The 14,918-nt window shown below is 38.5% G+C and overlaps 1 protein-coding gene across 1 annotated transcript in view; it reads left to right on the top strand.

Annotated features, from left to right (window-relative positions):
• Positions 1–14,918, top strand: part of Dpy19l2 (dpy-19 like 2) — a 105,516-nt gene that overhangs the window by 31,477 nt on the left and 59,121 nt on the right. The window contains exons 9-10 of the mRNA XM_032910202.1: positions 1,341–1,440; positions 13,896–13,973. Coding sequence (XP_032766093.1) covers positions 1,341–1,440; positions 13,896–13,973 — 178 coding nt within the window. The remainder of the gene's footprint in view (positions 1–1,340; positions 1,441–13,895; positions 13,974–14,918) is intronic.

The following is a 14,918-nucleotide window of genomic DNA, read 5'->3' as shown; positions in this document are numbered from 1 at the left end:
TCTAATCCATGTCTGAATGATGTTTCTAACAATTCAACCAGTTTCAGATGAATTGTCTTGGAAACACTCATATGAGTTAAGTTTTTAAGCATTTAAGATGTTTGAGAAATGAAAATGGCAGAGTACTATAAGTAGCTTTGCTAAATGAAGAAATTTCACAGGCATTAGTGAAATCTCTCGCCGAGAGATCGTGAACATTATCTCCTCTAAACTCCCAGGGAATCAGATAGTTTACTAAGCTTTGCCAGGTTCCACCTCACATGAAAATCCCTACTTCCCTTCCCTCCTGCCCTGCTCTGCCTGTCTTCACTGCTCCTGCTCCCCCCATCTCTCTTCCTTCCTCCTTCCCTCCCTCCCTCCCCTTTCCTTCTAAACTTGTGCATCATGCCCATGTCCATAAATGTCTGCATCTACATTTGTATGTATTCAAAAGTACCCATAGAAGCAGGAATCCTGCTGATTTTAAATAATTAACCACAGAAGATTTGGCACACTCTAGAGCAATTGATTAAGGCCTGCACTTGTTAGCTGACTGGATAAAGGCAGAGTGGGAATCCTGAGATCACTACAGATCTCACAAGGGCTGCTCCCTGCTGTGCCACCATTAGGGGTTGAATTTGAATGTGGACATCTGTCTCCAGTTTAGGTCTCAGTGTTCATTCATTACATTACATACTTAGAAAAATTACAGAAGAAGATGCTATCTATCCTTTCTTTTCCCAGGAGATGATGCGTTTTCATCTGAAGTAATATTAGTCTGGCTAATGGGGGTGAGGGAGTTCGTACACTGAAATGTGCTAGTCAAGACATTTAGGACCTTGGCCTTGAAGGCATGCACTCTGACTGAAACCAGTTTTGTGCGAATAAATAGCTTTGTGTCCCCCACAAGTCTTGGCCCACTCCACACCAGCATGTGGGGTTCTCCTCACTGCTTTCTGAATCATGTGACTGACCAGGTGTGGGACAGACTTCCCTGTGTTCCGGTGGACACCATGAGGAACACAGGATTAATGTCACGTCCTGTTTTCTGAACTTTGGCTGGAGGATTAAAACTGAATGGCAAACATTTATTTTTTAAATAAGGAGCTAATGTTATATTTTAAATAATTTAATTTACTGAAAATTGTACAACACTTTTGAAATCATCTAATTTGGTATAAACATTTTAATTGTTTAAGCATTTTAAATAATTTTAGTAAATTGATTTTGAAAATTATATTTTGTAAAAGTTAAGAGGATTTCAGTTAGATTTTTAAAAAAGGTTTAACAAGGGTTCCTTTGTTCTTGAGCCACTGGCTGTCTTTACAGCAGAACTTACCGTGTTACTTTTTTCCATCAAGGGCCTCCACCATCCACAAAAAACACTACATGGCGCTCTGTTTCTCCAATGTCGCTTTCCTGCTTCCTTGGCAGTTCGCTCAGTTTATACTTTTTACACAGGTAAGGGGGCTCACTGTAATCTAAACCGAGCACATGTGTACATGCTTGTGCCAGGAGAGGCTTGTAGAATGCTCATCTTAGTTTGGCTTTTGAGGCTAGCCCCATATTCACTCTGCAGCCCAAGCTGGCCTGGACCGCGCGACTTTCCTGCCCTCACCTCTCAACTGCAGGGGTAACAGAGGCAACTACCACCCCTAGCTGATTTCATTTATGCTCTCAAGGGCAATGAAGTTAAGGGCTGATCATACAATCTTTATTCTGATTTGTACGAGGAGAAAAATTCAAGATCTTGCTTATGTGAATCGAAGCCATTATTCTTCTTCCTAAAATACTTATGTGACTAATAGCAAGAAATTATACTTGTAAAGCCTAGTAAAGGGGCAAAATGATATTTTTAGGCAATAAATATTCTCATGTAGGTCCTTCCCACTAACAGTGGTGCTCTATACTGGAAGTGAAGCTTCTGCCATTAACTCTCCATAAATACTGAATTAAGACTTCACCCCAGTCAGCACAGAGCAGTTAAAGAATGGTTAAAAGATTCAAAGCTCTTTATTAGTGTTAGCTGTAAGACAAATCCGTCTATAGTCGTATTTGCATAGAAGTATATATATACATATATACATATATATACATATATATGTATGTATAATGTGTGGGTATTTTAATTGCATGTAACTCTGGGCATGACATGGATCCAGTCCCTGCAGAGGCCAGAAAATCATCATGTTGGATCTCCTGGAGCTGGAGTTAACTGTTGATTGTTATATGCTGTGTGGGTGCTGGTGTTCCAGGTCCTCTGGAAAACTAGCCAAGTGCTCTTAACCACAGAGCCATGTGTCCAGACCCTAGGATAGATTTTAACTTGTTACCTCATTAAATTTATCAATTAAGTAGTAGCAGTGAAACTATGTAAGAAGCTCTTTACACGGGTCCTAAATTACCTTAGTAATTTTCTGACTATTCAAAGCAATGCAAAGGCTTAATTTTCTTTAATTAATTTAATTTTTTACTTATTTGCTTTACATCCCACTCACTGTCCCCTCCTGGTCACCCCCTCTTCAATCCTTCCTCTCTCCTACCTCCTTTTTTTTGGTGAGTGGGTGGTGCTCCCTAGATATTCCTCCAACCCTAGCACTTTAAGTCTCTTCAAGGCTAGACTCTTCTTCTCCCACTGAGACCAGACAAGGCAGCCCAGCCAGAAGAACATATCCCACATACAGGCAACGGCTTTTGGGATAGCCACCACTCTAGCTGTTCAGGACCGACATGAGGGTCATACTACATCTGTTACACATAAGTGGGGAGGCTGCACCGAAGCAGGCACCCACATATGTGTTTGCATTTCTGCATTAATGGGGAGAATCAAAGTTCCCCCACCCTCTGGACATTTTTTGTAATGTCCCCTAACCATTTTGTCTAATGGATATAAAGGAAGATGGCTCACATTTCAAAGGACAATCTAATGACAGAGTCACCAGGAACCTAGAATATTTGATCTGACAAGACCTTAGCCTTGATCATTCCAAGATGCTAAGAACGTTGGCAGCTAGATTTCAGTTTCCATTCAGGTTCACTTCGGAATCCCTATGTATGTTGGAGAGATTGTTGTTGCAGTAGAAAGTGAGAAGATTACTGATGTGGAACTTGTAGAACAACAAGTTAAATAGATATACATTCCTTTTAGACATGATAGTGCTGGCATATTTATGCAACACTGATTAACAATTCAATTGTCTTTATATCACTGATTTTCAATCTGAGTTATGCAATTAGTTCATATCTTTTGTAATATTTGAGTCAATGTGACTATGTGTCCATCCTGCTGATAACAACTGTGTCCTCTTCACTCCCTGGAGTCTCTCCTTCTGCTGCTGTCAAGGGCTTGGGACAAAGAAAATCTCCAGATGCCCTAGCCTAAGCACAGGAGGCAGAAAGCAGAGTGCCCGCACCTGCAGGACTGCACACCCACCGTGAATTCCATGTACTGTGGAAGCCCCACACTGCTTCTAACAAAACACTTTCCTCTTCCGCAAAGGAATGTGGCAAATACCAGCATAAAAGCCAGAAGCTCAGCACAAGTTTATCCTGTGTTAGGATGTAGAGTCCTTTAGGTGATGCCAAGGGATGGTATAAGTAGTGAAATAATAGTTCTAATTTTTGTTTTTCTCCCACTAAATCTTTAAAAACAACGATTTCCCCGCGGACAATGGCATATCCACTGGGGTCTTTGTGCTTATCTTGTTTAAGCTGCCATATTGCTGAGAGACCACAGTCGCAGCTTTTGTGTCATGCATAGAAGACACACTGTGACTGCAAGCATACTCCTCCTTTGTCCCTTATAATCTTCCACCATCATGTCTGCGATGTTTCTGGAACCCTGGGTAGAGGAATTGTAGATGCACCAATCAGGGCTGCGCACCCCTCAGTCATAGTTCTTTGCATTTTGACCCGCTATGCCTTTCTGTAATGGTCTTCGTCTGCTGAAAAAAAACGAAGCTTCTGCCTCAAAATGAAAATTTCTTGATGAAGAAAATTAATCTATGGTTATAAGTATTTAGAATGCAGCTAGAAATTACCCTGGTTTGGGAACATGTCAGTAGTAGGTTCTATTCTAGGTTGAGTTAATATATTTAGGAATAGATGCAGATAGATATACTCAACCGCAGTTAAGGAGAAGGCGGCAAGAGCCCATGAGTTTAAGAGAGAGGAGGGGGTGTGCCTGAGAGGAGAGGAGCTAGAGGGAGGAGAGGGAGAGGGAGAAATAATTAAATTCTATTTTCATTTCAAAGACCAAAAAAATTATAGGAGAGGCCGCTTACTTTTTACCGAGGGTTAAGAAATGAATGTAGCATGGCACACAGAAAGACGCTACAGAGTAGAGGGGAAACTTGGAAGCCCCAAATTCCGCGTTGTGTGTTTTGACCAAACGAGCTTTCCGTAGCTGTGTGGGTTTGCTTTGTGTTCTTCCGCTGTGCGTCATTGGTCCACGTGCCGGTTTTTGTGGCAGTGCTTTGCTGTCTTTGTCACCACGGCTCAATCGTAGAGTCTGAAGTCAGGTGAGGTGATTCTTTTGTCTGTGCTGCATCCGGTTGTGCGTCCATGGCTCTCTGTGGCCTTCGTTACTTCAATATGTGCTTCACCGGTTTCTGTCCTGTGAAGAATGTCATTGGAACTTTGGTGAGGATTGAGTTGAATCTGTAGATGGTTGGGTTTTCTTTTCTTTTTTTTCCGCCACCTCCCATGGATTCCTCTCTCATATATTACATACTGATCACAGTTACATCTCCCTTCTCTCTTCTAAGTCCCTTTCCCTACCTCCCCCTTCCCCAAGATCATCTCCCCGCCCCCTCCCTCCCCCATCCCCCCCCCTCCCCTTCCCTCCTCCTCCTCCCTCCCCCCTCCCCTCCCCCCCCTCCTCCTCATCCTCCTCCTCCTCATCCTCCTCCTCCTCCTTCTCCTTCCTGTGCAGCCTCCTTGAGTCTTTGGAGTATAGCATGGTTATCCTTTAAAGTTAGTATCCACTTATAAATGAGTATGTACTTTGTTTTCTGGATCTGAGTTACCTCACTCGGGATGATTTTTCCTAGTTCCATCCATTTGCCTTCAAATTTCATGTCATTATTTTTACCGCTGCATAGTACTCCATTATGTGAATTCACTACATCTTTCTTTATCCATCTTTCGTTGGAGGGATATCTAGGTTGTTTCCAGTTTTTGACTATTATGAATAAAGCTGCTATGAAGATATTTAAGCATGTGTCCTGGTAGGATGGAACATCCCTTGGATATATGTCAAGAGTGGTATAGATGGATCTGGAGGAGGATCAGTTCCCAGTTTACAGAGAAACTGCCATATTGAAATCAAAAGTGGCTGTATAAGTTTGCACTCCCACCAGCAGTGTAAAAGTGTCCCCTTGTTCCACATCCTCACCAGCATGAGCTGTCACTTGTGTTTTTGATCTTAGCCATTATGACAGGTGTAAGGAATCTCAAAGTAATTTTGATTTGTATTTCCATGATGCCTCAGGATGCTGAACATTTCTTTAAGTGTTTTCAGTCATTTCAGACTCCTGGTAATTCTCGATCATTGTTAAACTGAATTACTTGGTTTGTTGACGTCTATCTAGGTTTTTTGAATTCTTTATATATTTTGGATATTAGCACTCTGTCAAAAGTTGTGTGTGGTCTGAAGAAATTTAAGCTGACCTCCTTGGGTGTTTGTGAAAAACTCATCCCTTCCGTTGCTTAAAACGCTTACTATTCAGACAAAGCCAATTTAGTCAGGCAAAAGTTGTTCTGGCCAAATAATGTCTGAAGAAAAACACCACTCAACATTTGGAAAATGAATTGGAGAGCAGCAATGACAGCAGTGTACAACACAATAAACCACCTAAACCTGTGTGACAAATTTCATAACATGATGAATGACAATCACTTACTAGAGTTCACCTGAAGATTATTTTTTTTTAACCAAGAATAAGGCAAAAGCTTGAGCTCTCGGAAAAGAGAGCAAAGCAACTTATAATCTTTTTATCTTTGTTCATTACTCTTCCTTCCACTAATTTCTGACCTGTTTTTCTCTTATTTTATACCTTATTCTTTTATACCTTCATTTGTAACAATGGTATGTTCAGGGCATCATTTTAACATTTTTCAGACGGTTTTACTTTGCCAGGGAAGAATTAAGTTGCTTGAGCAGCATAACCATCTTTGTATAAGAATCTTGATTCTAAGATTAAAAAAAAAAAGAAAAAAACATGAATGAGGTTTATTGACATGTCATTTAGAAATTTAAACCACGTGACCTCCCAATGGAGACCCTTTAACGTTCTTTTTCTAAGGTTATCACGGGCTTCTTGGTCAGGAGTTTCAATCTCATGTAAAATCATTTCCATTCTATTTTTTAATGGATTTTCTAAATGAAGGGAAAGTTCTAGGGGGAAAAAAAGCAGTGGAATTAGTGAAGACTATTTCTCATTCTGTAGGCTGCCATTTTGTCCTATTGATGGTGTCTTTGACTTCAGTAGCTTTTCAGTTTCATGAGGTCCCACTTATTAATTGTTACTCTTAGTGCCTCTGCTAAGATTGTTTTTCTGTTCAGGAAATTGTCTCATTGTGCCAATGTGTTTAAAGATATTCCCCAATTTTTCTTCTATCATTTCAGTGTATCCCATTTTATGTTGAGGTATTTGATCCACATGGACTTGAGTTTTGTGCATGGTCAAAGATATGACTATTAGCATTCTTCTGCATACCAACATCCAGTGAGACCAGCACCATTTGTTGAAGATCCTTCATTTTTCCATTGTGTATTTCTGGCTTCTATCAAAACCCATCTGTCCATATGTGTGTGGCTTTACATCTGTGCTTTCAATTTGATTCATCAATCAACCTGTCTGTTTTTATGCCAGTGCCTTGCTGTTTTTGTTACCATAACACAGCTTAAGATAAGGATAGTAATACCATTGGAGGTTCTTCTAAGGTATACGATTTTTAAAGCTATTCTGAGCTTATGTTTTTCTGTATGAAGTTGAGTATTATTTTTTTTCAAAGTCTGTTAAGAATTGTGTTGGAATTTTTTAGGAATTGTGATGAATTTGTAGTTTGTTTTTGGTAAGATGGCCCTTTTTGCTATGTTACACTTATTGATCCACATGCATGGGAGATCTTTCCATCTTTTGATGTCTTCTTTGAAGACTTCAAGTTATTGTCATACAAATCTTTAATTTGCTTGGTTCACTGTTGGTATTGATCAGCCTTTATTGTATTTAGGAAAGTTCCTTGCATCCCTGATCTGTCTGAGAGTTTTATCATGAAGAGGTGTTAGATTTTGTCGACGGATTTTCCAGCATCTACTGAGTTAATCATTTTCTTTTTTCAGTTTGTTTATATGGATTTTACCAGCAGATTTTTCCTATGTTGAACTATCCCTGCATATGTTGGATGAAGCTTACTTTTACTATTATTATTTTTTAATGTCTTCTTAGATTGAGTTTGTGAATATTTTATTGAGTATTTTGAATCTGTGTTCAGGAGAGAAACTGGTCTGTTAATGTTCTTTCTATGATGGATGTCTGTGTGGTTTTGTTATCAGGGTGACTGTGGCCGTATAAAATGAATTAGGCAATGTCCCTTCTGTTTCTGTTGTGTGGAATAAATTGAGAAGTATTGGTGTTAGCTTTTCTTTGAAAGTCTCAGAGAGTTCTGGGTCAAAAGCAGCTGGCTCTGGGCTGTTTTGAGTTGGAAGACTTTTAATGACTACTCTTTCCTTTCAGGTATAAGTCTCTTTAAATTGTTTATTTGATATGATTATTTGGATTTCCTTGACTTCTGCTCTTATGACCCCTTTACCTTTTTGACTTTGTTAATTTGGATATTCTTTTTGGTCTTTTAGTTAGTTTGGATAAGGGTTTGCCTATCTTGTTGATTTTTCTCAAAACATCAAGTCTTTGTTTCGTTGATCCTATAAATTGTTCTCTTTGTTTCTCTTTTATTATTTTCAGCCTCAGTTTGATTATTTCCTGTCATGTACTCCACTTGGGTAAGCTTGCTTCTTTTTCTTCTAGATCTTTCAAGTGTGCCATTAAGTTGCTAGGATGAGGTATCTCCAATTTATGAAGGCACTAAGTGCTATGAACTTTCCATTTACCATTGGTTTCATTGTATCTCATGAAATTGGGTATACTGTGCCTTCATTTTCATTGAATTCAAGTAAATTCAGTTTCTTTATTTCTGCCTTTTCTCAGTAGTCATTCAATAGAGAATTGTTCAGTTTCCATGATTTTTGTTGTTTCAGGATGATATTTTCTAGTTCCATTCATTTCTTTCTCCAGAGACTTGAAGTTCTTGTTGTATAGATCTTTCACTTGTTTGGTTTGAGTCACCCCAAGATATTTTATATTATTTGCGACTATTGTGAAGGTGCCATTTCCCTAATTTCTTTCTCAGCCTTTTTATCCTTTGACTAGAGGAAGGCTACTGATTTGTTTGAGTGCATTTTATAGCCAGCCACTTTGCTGAAGTTGTTCATCAGCTGTAGAAATTCTTTGGTGGGGTTTTTGGGGTCACTTAAGTAGACTATCTTATCATCTGCAAGGTATGGATCTTGAATTGTTGATCTTTCCAAGTCTTTTCACATGAAGGTATGTTGAATTTTGTCAAATGCTTTTTCAGCATCTAATGAAATGATCATGTGGATTCTTTTCCTCTGAGTTTGTTATGTGGTGGATTATGTTGATAGATTTCTGCATATTGAACTATCCCTGCATCCCTGGGATGATGCCCACTTGATCATGATGGATGACTGTTTTGATGTGTTCTTGGATTCAGTTTTTGAGATTTTTATTGAGTTTTTGCATTGATATTCATAAGGGGAATCAGTCTGAAGTTCTCATTCTTTTTTGGGTCTTTGTGTGGTTTAGGTGGCTTCATAGAAGGAATTGGGTACTGTTTCTTCTGTTTCTTTTAGTGGGATAATTTGAAGAGTATTGGTATTAGGTCTTCTTTGAAGGTCTGATAGAATTCTGTGCTAAACCCATCTGGTCCTGGACTTTTTTTGGTTGTGAGACTTTTAATGACTGCTTCTATTTCTTTAGGAGTTATGGGACAATTTAGATGGTTTATCTGATCCTGATTTAACTTTGGTACCTGGTATCTGTCTAGAAAACTGTTCATTTCATCCAGATTTTTAATTTTGTTGAATATAGGCTTTTGTAGTCGGATCTGATGATATTTTTGCAATTCTTCAGTTTCTGTTAAGTCTCCCTTTTCATTTCTGATTTTGTTAAATTTGATATGGTCTCTATGCCCTCTGGTTGGTCTGGCTAAGGGCTTCTCTATCTTGTTGATTTTCTCAAAGAACCAGCTGTTGGTTTTGTTGATTCTTTGTATAGTTCTTTTTGCTTCTACTTGGTTGGTTTTAGCCCTGAGTTTATTTCCTGCCATCTTCTCCTCTTGGACGTATTAGCTTCTTTTTGTTCTAGAGTTTTCAGGTGTGCTGTCAAGCTGCTTGTGTATATTCTCTCCAATTTCTTTTTGGAGGGACACAGAGCTATCTGGTTTCCTCTTACCACTGTTTTCATTGTGTATCCAAACTTATGAGTTTGGGTATGTTGTGCCTTCATTTTCATTAAATTCTAAAAAGTCTTTCATTTTTTCTTTATTTCTTCCTTGACCAAGTTATCATTGAGTGTTGTTCAGCTTCCATGTGTATGTGGACTTTTTATTGTTTTTGTTATTACTGAAGACCAGCCTTAATCCGTGGTGATCTGATAGGATGCAAGGGATTATTTCAATCTTCTTGTACCTGTTTGAGGCCTGTTTTGTGAATGATTATATGGTCAATTTTGTAGAAGGTACCATAAGGTGCTGAGAAGGTATATTCTTTTGTTTTAGGATGAAATGTTCTATAGATATCTGGTAAATCCATTTGGTTCATAATTTCCGTTAGTTTCTCTGTGTCTCTGTTTAGTTTCTGTTTCCATGATCTGTCCATTGATGAGAGTGGTATGTTGAAGTCTCCTATTATTATTGTGTGAGGCGCAATGTGTGCTTTGAGCTTTAGTAAAGTTTCTTTTATGAATGTGGATGCCCTTGCATTTGTAGCATAGATGTTCAGGATAGAGAGTTTATCTTGGTAGATCTTTCCTTTGATGAGTATGAAGTGTCCTTTCTTATCTTTTTTGATAGCTTTTGGATGAAAGTCAATTTTATTTGGTATTAAAATGGCTACCCTAGCTTGTTCCTTGAGATCATTTGCTTGGAAATTTTTTCTAGACTTTTACTTTGAGGTAGTGTCTGTCTTTATCACTGAGGTGTGTTTCCTGCATGCAGCAAATTGCTGGGTCCTCTCTATGCATTCAATCTGTTAGTCTATGTCTTTTTATTGGGGAATTGAGTCCATTGATATTAAGAGATATTAATTAATAGTCGTTGTTGCTTCCTGTTAGTTCTGTTTTTAGAGGTGGACTTATATTTTTGTGCCTATCTTCTTTTGGGCTAGTTGAAAGAAGTTTACCTTCCTGCTTTTTTAGGGAGTAGTTTCTCTCTTTGTGTTGGAATTTTCCATCCATTTATCCTTTGTAGGGCTGGATTTATGTAAAAATATTGTGTAAATTTGGTTTTGTCATGGAATATCTTGATTTCTCCATTTATGTTAATTGAGAGTTTTGCTGGATATAGTGGCCCGGGCTGGCATTTGTGTTCTCTTAGGGTCAGTATGACATCTGTCCAGTGTCTTCTGGCTTTCATAGTCTCTCTTGACAAGTCTGGTGTAATTCTGGAAGGTCTGCCTTTATATGTTACTTGACTTTTTTCCCTTACTGCTTTTAATATTTTTTCTTTCTTTTTTTTTTTGTGCATTTGGTGTTTTGACTATTATGTAATGGGAGGAATTCCTTTTTCTGGTCCAATCTATTTGGAGTTCTGTGTGTTTATGGGCATCTCTTTCTTTAGGTTAGGGAAGTTTTCTTCTATAATTTTGTTGAAGATACTTATTGGCCCTTTAAGTTGGAAGTCTTTGCTGTCTTCTATACCTATTATTCTTAGGTTTGGTCTTCTCATTGTGTTTTGGATTTCCTGGATGTTTTGGGTTAGGAGCTTTTTGCCTTTTTTGACTATTGTGTCAATGTTTTCTATTGTATTTTCTGCCCCTGAGATTCTCTCTTCTATCTTTACATTCTTTTGGTGATGTTTGCATCTATGACTCCTGATCTCTTTCCTAGGTTTTCCATCTCCAGGTTTGTCTCCCCCTGTGTTTTCTTTATTGTTTCTATTTCCACTTTTAGATCCTTAATGGTTTTTTTTCAATTCCTTCACTGTTGTGTTAAATATTAAAAAATGCAGAACCTTTTATCCTGGAATCATATAGAACTAACCATAATTTATTTCTGATTAGTATCTCTTCCAGCAATTCTCTGTTAGCTGAAAACTCTCTGGTTCTAGCTACCCAGTAAAATCAGGGCCCTAGCAGTCCAGCATGCATTGGACTACCGAAGCTCCCTGTCATAGACTCTGCCCACACTACCAACAACTATCCCCTGGTAGTTAAAGTGTAAACTCCCAACTACTAGTGAAATCATGACTCAATATACTGTAACACAACAATCAGATTTACATGTTAAATTCTCAGTCCACAATACATCCATGCAATAAACTCACAACCAATTGATAAAGATATAAACCACCCACCTGGATAGGATAAATTGACCTATAGAAATCCATCCTTTAAGAAATATTCATAACAACCTGTATCTATGTAGAGATGCATGGTGGTGAAGATTGTTCATGTCTGCCTCTGTGTTGCTTCTCCCTCCTCTCTTCCTTTTCTCCCTCTCCTTTCCTTCTCATCCAATGACAGGCCTCATTTTATCTTGTGTCTGCCTTCACTGGCATGATGTCTTTAATCTAAACTTTAGATTAATCTGTTTGGTTGTGTTTTTCTGTAATTCTTTAAGTGATTTTTGTATTTCTTCATGAAGGGCATCTTCCTATTTACTTGTGTTCTCCTGTATTTCTTTTAGTGAGTTACTTATCTTTCTTAAAGTCCTCCATCATCATCCTGAGATGTGATTTTACATCAGAATCTTGCTTTTCTGGTGTGTTTTGGGTATCCAGGGCTTGCTGTGGTGGGAGAACAGGGCTTTGATGATGCCAAGTAGCTTTGGTTTCTGTTGCTTAGGTTCTTGTACTTGTGTCTTGCCATCTGGTCATCTCTGGTGTCAGCTGGTCTTGCTCTCTCTCTCTGGCTGTGGCTTGTCCCCTTGTAAGCCCATGTGTCAGCACTCCTAGAGCACCAGCTCTCTCTAGGTGGAATTTGGGTATGGAGAGCTATAGCACATGGTCAGCTCCAGGGAGCCGACAGAACCCAGAAGGATCCGTCCCTGTCTGTTCCTTGGTTCCCGTGTCCTGAGGACTCTGGGCAGGTTTCTCTTGGGACTTACCTGTGTTGTCAGGTGTGTCAGCACTTCTGGGAAATTGATTCCATTTCTTATTTTCAGATCTTAAATAATTCTATTCATTTTCTTCAGTTGTGTTTTCTTCCCCTGGCTTTCTTAGATTTATTCATTTTCTCTCATTCTGTGGGTTTTCTTGGATTTCTTTATGAGATTTATTCATTTCCTTTTAAATGACCTCTATCATCTTTATAAAGTTAGCCTTAAGGTCTTGTCTTTGTGTGTGTGTGTGTGTGTGTGTGTGTGTGTGTGTGTGTGTGTGTGTGTTTCAGTTGCATTGAAATATTCAGGACTTGACTGACAGAGGGCTCTGGGGCTGACATATTGCCCTTGCTGGTGTTGATTCTGTTTCTTACACCGGCATCTAGGCTTCTGGATTTGGGTTGATTGTAGGTATAGGTGCTGATTATTTAGTTTATCTTTGTTGGATGTGCATTTTGTTTCTTGTTTTCTGTTTCCTCTTTGGTCTTATGATGACCTCTGGTCCACCTATATTGGGAGGTGAAACATATTGATAAGGAGGGGTGTGGGGATTAGGAATAGTATTGAAGAGCATTGACAGAGTGGAAGAAGTCTCAGGTGGGCTGCCTATCTGGAATCTGGATGACAGTGTAGTCTCTGGTCTAGCCTGGAGTCTCTGTCTAAGTTTGCCTATCTCTTCTTCTGGCTGGCAAGGACTCTATCTGAGCAGCAGATATCCATACAGTTGGTGGTGGGGGCATGGCAGCGGGGGTATGCTTTGGGGGCAGGAAGAGGTTGCAGTGGGTTGGTTCTTTGGGATATAAACCAAGGGTGTGTGTGGGTTCTGAATGCAGGTAGGTCTGTTACCTGTTCTTCTGATTTGTCTGGTTGTTTTTATGTGTAATATAGAATTAGATTAAGGCTAAATTTGTGATGATTTTTCCTAGAGAATAATGGATTTGTTTCTAACAGGAAAAAAAAAACACTAGAAATCTCAATTTATTGGCAAAGAGTGAGATGATTCAAAAGTGTTTGTTCCCTCTATTATAGCTTCCTTCATATAGTGTATATCTTCATCTAGTGTAGATCTTTCAGGCCTCACACCAGAGTTTGGGATTTAGGAGGCATCTTTCTCCTCATGTGTCCTTCTACACAGTAAGCCTGTTAGGCTGTTATTTTCATCTGTGACACAATTATCACAATTCATCCAATATTGGTCTTGCAAGGCTATATCAGAAGAGAAATTCCCCAAATATCACGGTCAGAGGTAGAAATTCCCTTTGTTTCCTGGGACTTAGCTTAGTTTTTAATTGGCCTGCTAAAAACCAATAGTAGTGATAATAAAAACCAATGAATACTGTGCATTATGTATGTCTATACTTTTCTATGTTTTCCCCACTGAAAATTTAGATCAAACCTTTTTGCTCTCAGCAGCAAAAATAAGCCTGTTCCCTGGTATTTCTTTTCTTTTTTTATGACTAGTGAACCGTATATTTTTGACAATTCTTTCACTTTTGTGCTTTTACATTTTTGTTTCAGATAGCTTCGTTATTTCCCATGTATGTTGTGGGGTATATTGAGCCAAGCAAATTTCAGAAGATCATTTATATCAACATGGTAACATTTTTAATATTACAAGTCTATTATTAAAAAAATCTCAATTTGTAAAGCATAACTAATTCTGTTTTATGAGGTACTTCTTTTTGGATGGCATTTCAGGCACAAGATATCAATAGCATCATGTCAGGCTGTGCTGCCCTGTGCCTTTGCTGTAAACCGTACAGCAGAAGGACTGTCCTCTCTAAAGATGTGCTTATTTTTGTGTGTGTGTATGTTTGTTGCGTGCATGCATATGCATTAAGTGTGTTCATTGCCCATAGAGTAAAGAAGAAGGCCTCAGATCTCCTGGGACTGTAGCTACAGATAGTTGAGAGTTGCCATGTCGGGGCTGGGAACTGAACCGGGATCTTCAGTAAGAGCAGCCAGCGCTCTAAGCTGCTGAGCCTCCTCTCCAGCCCTTTAGTCTTTATTTTTACACTATAATGTTGCCATTATTTTGAAATGCCTTTTCCTCCTTACACCTGGCACTGTTAACACTATACAACCGTAAAAGTCTACAACCGAGATTTTATATTGTTGCGTTTTATCTTAGTTTCCAAACACATCTTCCTTAAAAAGCACAAAAATGATAGCAAAATAAATCTTACATAAAATGATGCAAAAAATCATTAGGGAATACATATCTATCACTGTCTCATTATGTCACTTCATTATTCAAACTCTAGAAACCACGGTAACGCATAGAAGATAGTTTAAGTTCTGCTATAAGTAATTTATAAACTTGAATTTTAATACTTCAGTTCTGGCTGTGACTTGAAAATTCTATTTATATTTGATCGAACATTAATATTTACATGAGTGAAATTTATATAGTCAGTGGTTTATATGGTATGATCAGAGTATGTGGCCTATTATGTGAGAATATCATGATGGAATCTATTGTGCACAGTAAATATATACTAATAAAAATGGTAAAGACATAATTTACCTACCTGCCTCCAA

The sequence above is a fragment of the Rattus rattus genome, chromosome 8, assembly GCF_011064425.1.
Source record: "Rattus rattus isolate New Zealand chromosome 8, Rrattus_CSIRO_v1, whole genome shotgun sequence".
NCBI classification, from domain to species: domain Eukaryota; kingdom Metazoa; phylum Chordata; class Mammalia; order Rodentia; family Muridae; genus Rattus; species Rattus rattus.
The sequence above is the reverse complement of the archived record's forward strand: the minus strand, read 5'-3'. Positions and strand labels throughout refer to the sequence as shown.